We start from the raw sequence: 15,091 nt of genomic DNA on the forward strand, positions 1-15,091 counted from the left end.
CACAAACTGTTAGATATAAAGACAAAAATCCTTGCAATATATCATCTACATCGTCTGTTTTTAGGAGCTTTGGTTAATTTTTCAAGTATAAATATTTTATTTTTGATATGGAAACAAGAAAACCCTATTCTTTAAGAAATAATGGGCATCTTCCAAAAAATAGATAAGCCTGGAAAAAGTTCTTTATCTTTATTAAATTATCTCAGTTAAAATCCTTGCAATTAAATTAACAGCGATAAAGGGTATTTAATAACAGAAGAAAAAATATCCCTTGGTTTAGGCATGTTAAAAAATGAACTATTTACTCTTTACGGATACGCTTACTTCTATGCCATCTATATTATGCCATCTATATTATTATTTATTATTTTCCCAGTGATGCATGAAGACTTCAACTTACGCTCCAGGTTTAACGAAAAGTAACTAAATGTATGAAAAACTTTTTTGTTCCAGCTGATGTTGTCGTAGTAGCTGGAGCGACAAAAAAGTAACTTCAATTTTCTTTGTGACTTTTACTACAGATGGTTAACGAGCATCCTTAGTGAAGGAACTACATCATTATCATCATTGGCATAACTATAGGCCTGTTTTTTAACTCGTCTATGTGCTTAGATCTTACATCATTTGTCAGAAAACGCTTAAAAGTGAAATCTTTGAACTAAGATCTTACATCTTTTGTCGTTTTTATGCAAACGTCTTTCATCATTCTGCTCTGATCAGTGGTCTGAGAACAATGATGAGTATATCATCAAAGTTCTCTCGTCATTTGTTCTATATGGCAGAACAGTGGCGTTCTTCGCACTTTTTGCTAACATTAGTGATATTTAAGATCATAGGCAGCACGCTAGCGCTGCCTAAGTAAAGAACGATGTGGGCACAATGTGTGTTTTTTTTCAGCCGGGCACTTCGTATCGAAGGACTTGTCGTAGAAACTTCGAAAAGGGCTCATTCGATTGGAAATTGGAGAGGCTAGTGCCCTTTTTAATAGTCGAAAGTTATTGGACGGTAACTAGTCCCCCCTCACGCCCATAATTCCCCCAAACACATCCAATCAAAATTTTGAGATAGCCATTTTGTTCAACGTAGTTGATTTTCACATAGAAAGTATGTTTTTGAGGAGGACACTCCCCCACAACCCTCGAGGAAAGGGTTTTAAGTTATGCCCTGCGGGCATATAAGAACGATGTTGGCACAATGTACTATATATAATTTTTTTCCTTTAGAGCAGGGCACTTCATATGGAAGGAGTCGTCATAGAAACTTCAAAAGAGGGTCATTCGATTGGAAATTGAGAGTTCGAGTGCCCTTTTTAATAGTCGAAAGTGATTGGAGGGCAACTAGCTCACCCCCCCCCCCCCAAGCCCATCATTCCCTCAAACAGATCCGATCAAAATTTTGAGATAGCCATTTTGTTCAGCATAGTTGATTTCCAAATAGAAAATATGTTTTTGAGGAGGACACTTTCCCAAAACCCTCAGGGTAAAGGTTTTAAGTTATGCCCTGGGGCCATATAAGGTTTTTATAGAAGGCGTTGTCGTAGAAAGTTCAAAACAGAATCATTCGATTGGAAATTCGAAGGGCTAGTACCCTATTTAATAGTCGAAAGTGATTGGAGGGCAACTAGCCCCCCCCCCCAGGCCCATCATTCCCCAAAACACATCCAATCAATATTTTGAGATATCGATTTTGTTCAGCGTGGTTGATTTCCAAACAGGAAATATGTTTTTGGGGAAGACAATCCCCCACAACCCTCAGGGCAAGGGTTTTAAGTTATTCCCTGGGTGTATATAAGGTTTTTGTAGAAGGCGTTGTCGTAGAAACTTCAAAAAAGGCTCATTCGATTGGAAATTCAAAGGGATAGTGCCTTTTTTCATAGTAGAAAGTGATTGGAGGGCACCCAGCCCCCCCCCCCCCATGCCCATTATTTCCTCAAACACATCCAATCAAAATTTTGAGATATCCATTTTGTTCAGCGAGGTTGATTTCAAAATAGGAAATATGTTTTTGAGGAAGACAATCCCCCACAACCCTCAGGGCAAGGGTTTTAAGTTATGGCCTGGGTATATATAAGGTTTTTATAGAAGGCGTTGTCGTAGAAATTTCAAAAAAGGCTCATTCGATTGGAAATTCAAAGGGATAGTGCCTTTTTTAATAGTCGAAAGTGATTGGAGGGCACCTAGCCCCCCCCCCCCCATGCCCATTATTTCCCCAAGCACATCCAACCAAAATTATTATATAGCCATTTTGTTCAGCATTGTTGTTTTCCATAAATAAAAGATGTTTTTGTGGAGAAAACTCCACAAATACCCATGGAGCAAGGTGTTTAAGTTATGCCCAGAGGGCATATAAGAGTAGTGTTGGCAAAATGTATTCTTCATTTTTTTTTTTTTCCTTTGGAGCTGGGCACTTCATATGGAAGGAGTCGTCGTAGAAACTTCAAAAGAGACTCATTCGATTGGAAATTGAGATTTCTAGTGACCTTTTTCATAGTCGAAAGTGGTTGGACGGTAACTAGCCCCCCCCCCCCACGCCCGTCATTCCCCCAGACACATCCAAGCAAAATTTTGAGAGAGCCATTTTGTTCAGCGTAGTTGATTTCCAGATGAAAATATGTTTTTGAGGAGGACACTATCCCACTACCCTCAGGGCGAGGGTTTTAAGTTATGCCCTGGGGGCATATAAGGTCTATATAGAAGGCATTGTCGTATAAAACTTCAAAACAGGCTAATTCGATTGGAAATTCGAAGGGCTAGTACCCTTTTTAATAGTCGAAAGTGATTGGAGGGCAACTAGCAACCCCCCCACACTCATCATTCTCCGAAACACATCCAATAAAAACTTTGAGCCCCCCCCCCCCCACGCCCATTATTCTCCCAAACACATCCCATCAAAATTTTGAGATAGGAATTTTGTTCAGCGTTGTTGATTTCCACATAGAAAATAAGTTTTTGAGGAGGATACTCTCCCACAACCCTCAGGGCAAGGGTTTTAAGTTATGCCCTGGGGGCATATAAGGTTTTTTATAGAAGGTGTTGTCGTAGGTTTTTATAGAAGGCGTTGTCGTAGAAACTTCAAAAAAGGCTCATTCGATTGGAAATTCAAAGGGCTAGTACCCTTTTTAATCGTCGAAAGTGATTGGCGGGCAACTACCCCCCCCCCCACGCCCATCATTTCCCCAAACACATCCAATCAAAATTTTGAGACAGCCATTTTGCTCAGTGTAGTTGATTTCCAGATAGAAAATATGTTTTTGAGGGGGACACACCCCCACAGCCCTCAGTGCAAGGGTTTTAAGTTATGCCCTGGGGGCATATAAGGTTTTTAAAGAAGGCGCAGTCGTAGAAACTTCAAAAAAGCTCATTCGATTGGAAATTAAAAGGGCTAGTGTCCTTTTTAATAGACGAAAGTGATTGGAGGGGCGTAGTTGATTTCCAAATAGAAAATATACTTTTGAGGAGGACACTCCTCCACAACCCTCAGGGCAAGGATTATAAGTTATGCCCTGGGGGCATATAAGGTTTTTATTGAAATCTTTGTCGCAGAAACTTTAAAAAGGGCTCATTCAATTTTAAATTCAAAGGGATAGTACCCTTTTTAATAATCGAAAGTGATTTGAGGGTAAATAACCTCCCTCTCACGCCCCCCTCTTCCCGAAACACATCCAATCAAAATTTTGAGATAGCCATTTTATTCAACATATTTTAAAGTTTTGGAAATTATGTCTTTAAGGATGACAAACCCTCCCCCACAACCCTCAGGGTAAGGGTTGTAAGTTATACCCAGGGGCATGTAAAGTTTTTATTGAAAGCGTTGTCGTAGAAACTTCAAAAGGGCTTATTCAATTGGAAATTGAAACGGCTAGTGTCTTTTTTAATAGCTGAAAGTGATTGGATAGCGACTAACGCCCCTCTCAAGCCCATCATTTTCCAAAACACATCCAATCAAAATTTTGAGATATTAATTTTATTCAACGTAGTTGAACGTTCTGGAAATTAGGTCTTTTAGGATGATAACCCCCTCAGAGCCCTCAGTGCAAGGGTTGTAAGTTATGCCCTAGGGGCATATAAGGTTTATATAGAAAGCTATTGTATAAATCATAGGCAGCACGATCGCGCTGCCTAACTAAAGAACGGGGCCACTCGAGAACGAGAAAAGAAACGAGGACTAAATAAAAAGGAGGGCACTCCCCCACAACCCTCAGGGCAAGGGTTTTAAGTTATGCCCTGGGGCATAAAAGAACGATGTTGGAACAATATATTATTTATTAATTTTTACGTTTAGAGCAAGGCTCGAAGAAGTTGTCGTATTAACTTCGAAAAGCGCTCATTCAATTCGAAAATAGAGTGGCTTATACCCTTTTTAATAGTTGAAAGTGATCGGTAGGCCACTAACACCCCTCTCAGGCCAACAATTCCCCCAAACACATACTATCAAAATTTTGGAGATAGCCATGTTCTTTGACGTAGTTGAAAGTTCAGGAAATTCGATCTTAGAGGATGACAACCACCCTAACAGACCTTAGGATAAGGGTTGTAATTTTTGCCCTGGGGGCATATAAAGTGTTCATAGAAAGTGTTGTCGTTTCCAAAAGGGCTCATTTGATTGGAAATTGAAAGGCATAGTGCCCCTTTTAATAGTCGAAAGTGATTGGAGGGCTTGACATTTTTATAGTAAATATCGAAGTGGGTTAATGTATTATTTTTTTTTGTTTTTGTTGTTTTTGTTTAAACCAGGGCACTTCGTATAGAAAGAGTTGTCGTGGGAACTTCAAAAAGGGCTCATTTGATTGAAAATAGAAAGGGCTGATGCCCTTTTTAATAGTCGAAAGTGATTTGAGGCCAACTAATCCCCCTTCCACTCCCACCCTCCCACGCCCCCCCCTCCCACGCTGACCCTCCCATTTCTGCTCTTAAAATTTAACCAAATCAAAATAGCATAAGTGTATCCAAGCTATCAAAGAAAGTAAACAGATTTTTGTTTGCGAATGGTATCAAGTTTTCCATTTCAGGTCAACTAAAGGAGGTATGAAACTAAATTAAACACTACTATCTGTGTCCAGATTTTTGAAAGGGTGCATGCGGTTAAAAATTGCTGAAAAATTTTCTCCAGCATACAGATAGCAGGCCAAACTATTAAGTCTAAAAAAACGAAAAGATTTAAAGTATTATTTTCTTTTTTATTTTTTCAGTAAAGTGCAAATTATATTCTGGCCTTGGGAAGGCATAGGGGGTTTGCGCTCAATTTTGGTAAATTTCTGCCTGTTTGGAGTTTTGTTTATTAATTCATTGTAATTGCTGTTCGTTTTGGGTTTCATTTATTAATTGATGCTAATTTATGATAGTTTTACTTATAATACATAGTTTGATTTTATTTTTGTTCATTTTTTGTTTAATAGAGTTCTTTACTATTCTTTGAAAAACTTATTTTGTGGAAAACGTTTTTTAAATTAATCTTAGAACAAAGATGAGTTAAAAAACAATAATCTCTGCAGAAAGATGCAAGATCTTAGATGTGAGATCTTAGTGCTAAAAAACGGCCCTTATAAGTTTAAAACATATTGAAAGTATTATTAGACTAAATTATAATGAATAAGTAGATACATTTGAAACTCATAAAGATTATACCCTTGCAAGCTTAATAAGCCAATAGTTATTTCCCAACCGTTCCAGGTGGATGTCAACTTCAATTGACTTCTTTAGTTAAAGTAGAATTACTACGGCTTGCAGCCTGGAATACACCCTTAGTAAATAATAGGCTATAGTAAGCTCAGAGATATCTAATGGATTTTCTTGCATGTAAAAGGATTTTCTACTTGAAATTCATTCACTTTGCGAGCAAAATTCTTAAAAGCAATAAGCAAAACCTTGAAGCCTTTTCAGAGCCAAATGTTTTTTTCAAAAATAAAACAGCTTAATGCAATCTAAAGACGTCAACAATAAGCAAATTTCTATTTGACTATTTTGACATAGAATATCCGTTGATAATATGATAATAAAGTACCATGAACATGATGTTAATATGGTTAATGATAATTAATATGATACTATAATAGAAAAATGTTTTATAAAAATTCCAAGGATAAGAGTGATATATGATTTACCATAATAATGATCTTAGGCAGTTCTCCCATTTAAAGTTTCTTTTTATAAAATTTTGGAAAAATCTTTGGTGTTTATACTTACCATTAGCCAGATTAATAGGTCTATAGATTTGTTTTTATAGGTATCTCTTTTGCCAAAATTCGCTAAAGTAAAATTTTCTGAATCGTAGAATTTGTAGTTAAATTGAAGTTAAATCTTTTATATGGTTTTGCAATTTTAGATTTTAGATATTCTTGGTTTTTGTAGGGATGGAGTTGATAAGCTTCATACCCAGTGCTAGATCACAAGGGATACCACCAAGGCCATATCCAGGGGGGGGGTACCCAGTTTGAACCCCCCCCCCCCTCCCAAAATTTTTGACCGAGTCAAAAATTAGTAAAACTTTAGTAAAAAATTAGTAAAATTAGTCGAGAACTGAGTCAAAAATTAGGAAACCCCCCCCCGAACAAAAATCCTAGATCCACTCTTCGATACCACCCAGTTACGAAAGCCCCGTTTAATTTGGAAGGTGAACGCCCTCCAAGTTTTTTGCTCCATCAGGTATTTATACATTGAAGCTATTAGTCTTCTGTTTTTTAGAAGGTCTATTTTCCTCCCTCCTGAATACCTTGCTCTTTACATTAAAGTTGGATTGTGTTTCCCAATTCTTAACGAACGGCTCCTGAAATACAAGGACTGTTTAATTAATATAGGAAGCTTTTTAAAAGGGCTAAAAGCCTTAGCGTAAAGAACAAGGTATTGAGGAGGAGGCAATCCCTTCATATACGGAATAATTTCTGCCCGTTTTGAGTTTTAATGTAGCTCCTTACTCCAAGTTAAAAAAAAACATGTTTTCTTTATTTACTTTAACAACAAAAATAAACTTTTCCCAACTTTATCTGTTCTTAGAAAATGGATTGTATTTTTTAAAGAAAATAGTTTTCATATTAAAAAAAAATTATCGTTTTATTTCAAGCATAAAAATACTTGTTTATGTTTAAACATTCAAGTCAGCTACAAAGAACTAATTATTAAATATCAGTAATGATGTATTATATTAATATTCCCAGTTAGTTGTAATATCAATCAAAGTTCCTTAAGAAATATAAGGGAAATATTACTTTGGAGGGTCCTAGTTTTACTCGGTGTAATTTTATGGGGTCGGTGTTTTATCGGGCCGAGTTTTACTCGGTGAAATTTAGGGAACCACTGAAAAATACTGGTGGAAAAAATACTTTGGAACCTGTAAGAAGAAAACGCTTTAAAGTTTTGCTGGGTTGAACACCGAGAACTTGAAAACGATTTTGTCGAACCTGCTCAAAACACGCTTCAAACCTGGTGCCAGAAAATAAATTCTCATCACCTTACCCATAGTCATAATAGCGAAACTTTGCATGGTTTCAACTTTTGAAAACATTGAACCTCTTTACTCCACGACTTATTTTTGACAACAACATGAAATTCCAAAAACGATATTCTACTGCTACTGCGGTCATAAATGGCGGGGGGGGGGGCCTTGCTTCCTCATTGTTCCGCAGTTCATTGACTATAGGGGTTCAAAAGAAACAAAAATTGATACGTGCATACCCTAATACTCTGTTGTCTTATTCTAGGTACGCACGCTGTTCCACCGCTACGAAGCCGCAGACACCACAGACGATTGAGAGGGAAGAAATCCCGCAAAAGGTCCCGGCATGTATAACTATCTTTATAATTTGTTGTAAAATACATGGCTGTAAATAAAGTGTTTTTTTTAGCAAAAGTTTTAAATAATAAGATAAAGAATGGTAACATAAAACTTAGCACGTAAACATACAAATAAATTCGGCTGTACCTATTTAGGAATCAGGCATGTTTGTTCAGCAGTATTTTTATTCACAACATTTACGAATAGATAGATTAATCCCATCTTGAGAATGTCTTCTATGTATTAAAAGCTACCAAGCTTATGAAACATATTTGTATTCTAAATAGTTCATATTGATACTGATACACTGATAATAATTATTTATTTTATAAGACAAAATTCACTACTTCAAGAAAGTATGCTTGCTAATATTGATGTCAAAAAAACAAATATCAATTATATGTTCTGAATGTGAAATATCATCTGTTTGTTGAAAATAGTGACTCTGCAATTTTAAAAGTTTTTCAAAAATAAATTTATTTTTTTACCACATTCTTTTAATTGTTTCAGGATTATGAAGCTTTTAGAGCTTCATGTTCTGGCAGTTTTTTTTTATGTTCTGGCCTTAAGAAAGCCTATAATCTGGCATTAAACATAATCTGCACTTTACTGAAAAAATATGATTGAATGTACATTGTCAGTTTAATATACATATGCTGATATTTATTCTTTAGAATCTTAAAATGTTTGATTTATTAAAGTTATAAAAATGAAGATACTTAGTTTTTTTTTTAGTAAAGTGCAAATTTTGTTCTTTCCTTGAGAAGGTATAGGGGTTGTAAGCACTCAATTTCTACTCGTTTTGCGTTTAACTTAGTTATTTATTTAATTTCTGTTTGTTTTGGGTATCATTTATTTATTGAAGCTGATCTGTGGTAATTTTACGCTTGGCAAATTATTTCATTCTATTTTTGCTTTAATGGAATTCATTACTTTTCTTTGAAAAACTTATTCTGTGAAAAAAGATTTTGTAATTTCTGTTCGTTTTATGTTGACATAACCTTTTCAGGGAAATGATAATAATAATTTAAATCTTCTCGGTTTTTCCTTTAAGAATTTACAGATTTACCTGCTATTTAAATAATTACAAGACAGTTTAAGAGACAAAAACGGGTTTAATTTAAGTAAAGCAGTGACAAAAGTACTAAAAACAAAAGCAACAACAAAATAATAATAGTAATAATCTGTATTTAAAAGGCTTTTAAAGCCATATACAAAAAAGACAAATGCTAAAAAAAAATGACAATCCATTTGACATCCTTCCCTTCAATGCAAAAATTTCCTACTGCCACAATATAACGGGGAATCCTAGACCTCATTTACGAAGCAGCCTATCTTCCCCATCCTGGATAATTGATCCCCTTAAATGAGAAAGCTGCTTACACCGGAGGAGGAAATAGCCCAACCCATAATCATTCTCCCCACATCTGAAGCAACTAAACCCGGCCTCTGGACCTTCCCTCATTTTTCTTACAACCTCACCATAAATTGGAAGACAATTAGCTCAAATCTGAATCCAAATCCTCAGACATTTAATGGGGAATCCCAGCTTAAAATAAAACCCCTGTCCAAAATTCTCTTTTACTTCTCTATACAAAGTAAGACTCGGAGATTTATCCACAGCTAATTGCCATAGTTACACTTCTTGGTCTTCAAGTCTTGCACTAAATTCCTTGAAGAACTTTTCATGGTCTTCTGACCCTTTTCCTTTCTTCCACGCACTTGAGAATATTAATAAATAAAAAAAAATTCGAATATTTCGACTCCACATCCGGGAGCCTTTATTAACGAGAAAAAAAAGAAAAAGGAAAAAACAAATCAGTTAATCATCTAAATAAAAGCACAAAGAACAACACAAACAAGAGATATAAAAAAAGAACAAAAGACAAAAACAAATAACAAAATCACATCTTAATAAACTTCCGAAGTATGGCAAAACTGTAATCACAGAAAAAACACAAATCTATAGGTTACTTTTCCTCCATAAAATAAGACTGGCAGATGGGATATATCAAAATTTAAATACAATTTTTATTTGAAAAAAAAACAGGTCACCGCCCTGATTAAATTTACAAATCAAGACACTTGAACTATTTAGATATGGCAAACAGGCCAGCGAACCTCATGCATTATAAATTGAGTGATTTTCTTTCATTTGCAAATTTAGCTGCCATCCTTTGACTCCTGCTAGTCTTGACCTCATCCTGACTTTCACTTACACGGTTGTCACCTGTTTAGGACTATTAACAATGTTTAAAAAATTTACTTTCCCCTTAATTAAATTATTATTAATTGAACTAATTTTAAAATCCCCTTCATTTCTGTTAATACTAATGTCGCCCACAAATGATTTTTAATTTCAATAATTTCTTTAAAGCTTTGTAAAAGGCCTATAGACGTGTGCACAATTTTTGTTTGGTCAAACAATATATTATGATAAGGAAAGTCAAATAAATGTTCGGGTTCAGCTGATTCGAATGTTTTTGGTTTTTGATTATACTTTAATGAACAGTCAATGACATTTTTGTGTTGCTGTAATCTATTTTCTAATTTTTGTTGTGTCCTTCCTACGTAAAATTTACCACAAAAACACAGAATTTTTTATACACCCCTTTGTATATTTTTTGGAACCCTATTTTTTCCATTATTTAGTAAAGAGCCAAAAGTTTTTCGGGATTTAAATGAAGTTTTTATGTTATGCTTGCTTAGTTCTCATCTTAATTTCTGTGACATCTTAATTTCTGGGACATACAGAAAAGTTATGTAATTTGTTGTTTGTTTTGACCCATCATCTTCCAATATTACTTGTTTTATATCAACTTTTTTTCCCGCTTTGCAGTTATTTAGGAGATCATCTTTTCAGGGTATCCATTACCAATTAAAATATCCTTAATGAATTTAGTTAATTAATTATGTAATATGGTAATACTAATTTTGATACCCCATTAACTAAAGAAATAATCACTTCACTTTTTACTTGGATTGGGTGATTTGACATAAAAGACAAATAACGGTTATTGTTGGTCCGTTTACGTTACATTGAAAATGCTAATTCATTATTATTTATAAGAATCCAGTTATCCAAAAACAATAAGTTATTCTCTGTTTCTTTTTCAATTGTAGAAATTAGTTCCCCTCCTAAAAAATTTAAATATTCTAGAAAACCCCTAATTTCTGAAACCCCATAGTTCCAAATAACTAAAATATCATCCATGTATCTTCCCCAAAATTTAAGTTTAAAAAAAATGTTTCTATAGCTAAAGTCTCTACATACTCTACATAAATGTTTGCTAACAGCGGAATTAAAGTTCACCCATTGATAAACCCCTAAATTGATGGAGAAAATTATCCCTAAGCTTAAAATAGTTCGTACACTTACTAGCTATTGTAACTAAATTTGGCAACCAGCATACACATACTACGTTAGTAGAGGTGACCCTATAACTCCCACGAGTACCACGTGGTTTATGGTTTTATCAGTGAGAATGAAAAAACAGATGAAATTCTCACTTGAAAAACCATGAATTTTGTCACATTTATGGTTGTTTTCTTGGATGGATATGTGTGTTGTTCGATTTATTTGATGTTTTTCATGGATGTCAACATCAAATTATGGATGTTTTATGGTTTTTGTCACTGAGAATTTGAAAAACATGAATTTTCTCACATTTTTGTATGTTTTTATGGTTTTTGTCAGTGAGAATTTGAAAAACATGAACTTTCTCACTGAGAAAACCATAAACCACGTGGTCCTGTCAGCATTTTTAATGCTGAAGGGGCACCATATATGGGCATGGAATCCCCTGGGAAATTGATTGCATAATCGATTGGGAATTTGGAACACCTGTGCTGTCGACCTCAATTCACCTATCGTGAATCAATAATCCCCCTTAGAAACAACAAATTAATTTCCCCTTCTTGACAGATCAATCAATCAATGACATCATCTGTCAGACTTTAAAAATTTCCGCCTAGAAACATTTCTCCAGGAATAGATCCATATCATTAATGTCTTTGCCTCGGGAACAACTCTTTTGGTCGAACTCCACAGGATATTAATAACCAAAGGCCATGGAAACAATTAGGCAAGAAACATCTTAGCGATGAATTGTTTTAGCGCGCGAGAAGGTTTCCTATTAATTTGAAATGCGTTAGCACAGAGATGCCAATAACAAAGGAACACGCTGAATTTACGTTTAGTGATTATTTGGGCGAAACCGTTTTAGACAGGTTATGGAACTATTTCGGCGAAACAGATAGAGACATTTTAAAAGAAGATTTTTGAAGAGATTTTGGAGGAGGTTTTGAGTGTGGTCGTTATAATACACAAGTTTCATTTGAACAGTGTTGTGAGGTCCTCTAACCCAACCCCAAAGGGTTCCGTTCCTCCTACCCCAACCCCGAAGGAAGCCCCCGGTCCTCAAAGCCCCCCAAGCTCCCCAAGGGCCCCCGGCGCCCCCAAAAGCCCACCCAGACCCCCAAAGGCCATCCCCAGGCCCCAAATGTCCCCCAGGCCCCCAACTGGCCCCCCGGACCCCCAAAGGCCCTCCCTGTGCCCCAAAGGTCCTCCTCCGGTCCCCAAAGGTCCATCGAGCTCCCAAAGGGCCACCGGTGCCCCACCGGCCATCCACCGGTCCCCTGGCTCCCCCACGGCCCACCCACACCCCCACAGACCATCACCGGACCCCAAAGACCATCCCCGGAGTGTTTAGGTTTGGTTTACCTTGTCCCAGATACAATTTCTTGTTTTTTAAAAGTTCATTCTGAATTTACTTCGTTGAAATGCAAGAGTTGGAATATTTCAGTAGCGTTCGGTTGTGGTTTACCTTGTCACAGTTACATTTTCTTGATTTTTCAACGTTCATTTTGAATTTCCTTTGTTGAAATGCAAGAGTTGGAATATTTCAGTAGAGTTCTGTTGTGGTTTACCTTGTCAAAGTTACATTTTCTTGATTTTTCAACGCTCATTTTGAATTTCATATGTTGAAATGCAAGAGTTGGAATATTTAAGTAGTGTTTGGTTGTGGTTTACCTTGTCACAGTTACATTTTCTTGATTTTTCAAAGCTCATTTGAATTTCCTTTGTTGAAATGCAAGAGTTGGACTATTTCAGTAGTGTTTGGTTGTGGTTTACCTTGTCACAGTTACATTTTCTTGATTTTTCAAAGTTCATTTTGAATTTCTTTATTTGAAATGCAATAGTTGGAATATTTCAGTAGTGTTTGGTTGTGGTTTACCTTGTCACAGTTACATTTTCTTGATTTTTCAAACTTCATTTTGAATTTACTTTGTTGAAATGCAAGAGTTGGACTATTTAAGTAGCGTTCGGTTGTGGTTTACCTTGTCAAAGTTACATTTTCTTGATTTTTCATAGTTGATTTTGAATTTCAATTGTTTAAATGCAAGAGTTGGACTATTTCAGTAGCGTTTGAATGTGGTTTACCTTGTCACATTTACATTTTCTTGATTTTTAAAAGTTTATTTGAATTTCTTTCATTGAAATGCAAGAGTTTGAATATTTCAGTAGTGTTTGGTTGTGGTTTAACTTGTCACAGTTAAATTTTCTTGATTTTTAAAAGTTCATTTTGAATTTATTTTGTTGAAATGCAAGAGTTGGAATATTTCAGTAGAGTTCAGTTGTGGTTTACCTTGTCAAAGTTACATTTTCTTGATTTTTCAACGCTCATTTTGAATTTCCTTTGTTGAAATGCAAGAGTTGGAATATTTCAGTAGTGTTTGGTTGTGGTTTACATTGTCACAGTTACATTTTCTTGATTTTTTCAAAGTTCATTTTGAATTTCCTTTGTTGAAATGCAAGAGTTGGACTATTTCAGTAGTGTTTGGTTGTGGTTTACCTTGTCACATTTACATTTTCTTGATTTTTCATAGTTCATTTTGAATTTCTTTCGTTGAAATGCAAGAGTTGGACTATTTAAGTAGTGTTTGTTTGTGGTTTAACTTGTCACATTTAATTTTTCTTGATTTTTCATAGTTGATTTTGAATTTATTTCGTTGAAATGCAAGAGTTGGACTATTTCAGTGGTGTTTGGTTGTGGTTTACCTTGTCACAGTTACATTTTCTTGATTTTTCAAAGTTCATTTTGAATTTCTTTCGTTGAAATTCAAGAGTTGGAATATTTCAGTAGTGTTTGGTTGTGGTTTACCTTGTCACAGTTACATTTTCTTGATTTTTCAAAGTTCATTTTGAATTTCTATTGTTGAAATGCAAGAGTTGGAATATTTAAGTAGGGTGTGGTTGTGGTTTAACTTGTCACAGGTACATTTTCTTGATTTTTCATAGTTCATTTTGAATTTCTTTCGTTTAAATGCAAGAGTTGGAATATTTCAGTAGTGTTTGGTCGTGGTTTACCTTGTCACAGTTACATTTTCTTGATTTTTCATAGTTCATTTTGAATTTCTTTTGTTGAAATGCAAGAGTTGGAATATTTCAGTAGCGTTCGGTTGTGGTTTAACTTGTCACAGTTACATTTTCTTGATTTTTCAAAGTTCAATTGAATTTCTTTCGTTGAAATGCAAGAGTTGGAATATTTCAGTAGTGTTTGGTAGTGGTTTACCTTGTCACAGTTACATTTTCTTGATTTTTCAAAGTTCATTTTGAATTTCTTTCGTTGAAAAGCAAGACTTGGAATATTTCAGTGGTGTTTGGTTATGGTTTACCGTGTCACAGTTACATTTTCCTGATTTTTCAAAGTTCATTTTGAATTTCTTTCGTTGAAGTGCAAGAGTTGGACTATTTCAGTAGTGTTTGGTTATGGTTTACCTTGTCACAGTTACATTTTCTTGATTTTTCAAAGTTCATTTTGAATTTCTTTCATTGAAATGCAAGATTTGGAATATTTCAGTAGTGTTTGGTTATGGTTTACCTTGTTACTGGTACATTTTCTTGTTTTTTCATAGTTCATATTGAATTGCTTTCGTTGAATTGCAAGATTTGGACTATGTCAGTAGCGTTCTGTCGTTGTTTACCTTGTCAAAGTTAGAGTTTCTTGATATTTGATAGTTCATTTTGAATTTCTTTCCTTGAAAAGAAAGACTTGTAATATTTAAGTATTGTTTTTTCGTGGTTTAACTAGTCAAAGTTAAATTTTATTGATTTTTAAATGTTCATTTTGAATTTATTTAGTTGAAATTCAAGAGTTGTAATATTTCAGTAGTGTTTGGTTGTGGTTTACCTTGTCACAGTTAAATTTTCTTGATTTTTCAAAGTTCATTTTGAATTTCTTTCGTTGAAAAGCAAGAGTTGGAATATTTCAGTAGTGTTTGCTTATGGTTTACCTTGTCACAGTTACATTTTCTTGATTTT

The 15,091-nt window shown here is 35.0% G+C and overlaps 1 protein-coding gene across 1 annotated transcript in view; it reads left to right on the forward strand.

Annotated features, from left to right (window-relative positions):
• Positions 1–7,823, forward strand: part of LOC148940485 (uncharacterized) — a 304,533-nt gene extending 296,710 nt beyond the window's left edge. Inside the window, exon 9 of the mRNA XM_089104864.1 lies at positions 7,694–7,823. Within this exon, the coding sequence (XP_088960990.1) occupies positions 7,694–7,782 (89 nt within the window). The 3' untranslated portion in view covers positions 7,783–7,823. The remainder of the gene's footprint in view (positions 1–7,693) is intronic.
• Positions 7,824–15,091: the final 7,268 nt, after the last annotated feature.

The sequence above is a fragment of the Artemia sp. Qi Xiang Cuo genome, chromosome 19, assembly GCF_049724085.1.
Source record: "Artemia sp. Qi Xiang Cuo chromosome 19, ASM4972408v1, whole genome shotgun sequence".
Lineage (NCBI taxonomy): Eukaryota > Metazoa > Arthropoda > Branchiopoda > Anostraca > Artemiidae > Artemia > Artemia sp. Qi Xiang Cuo.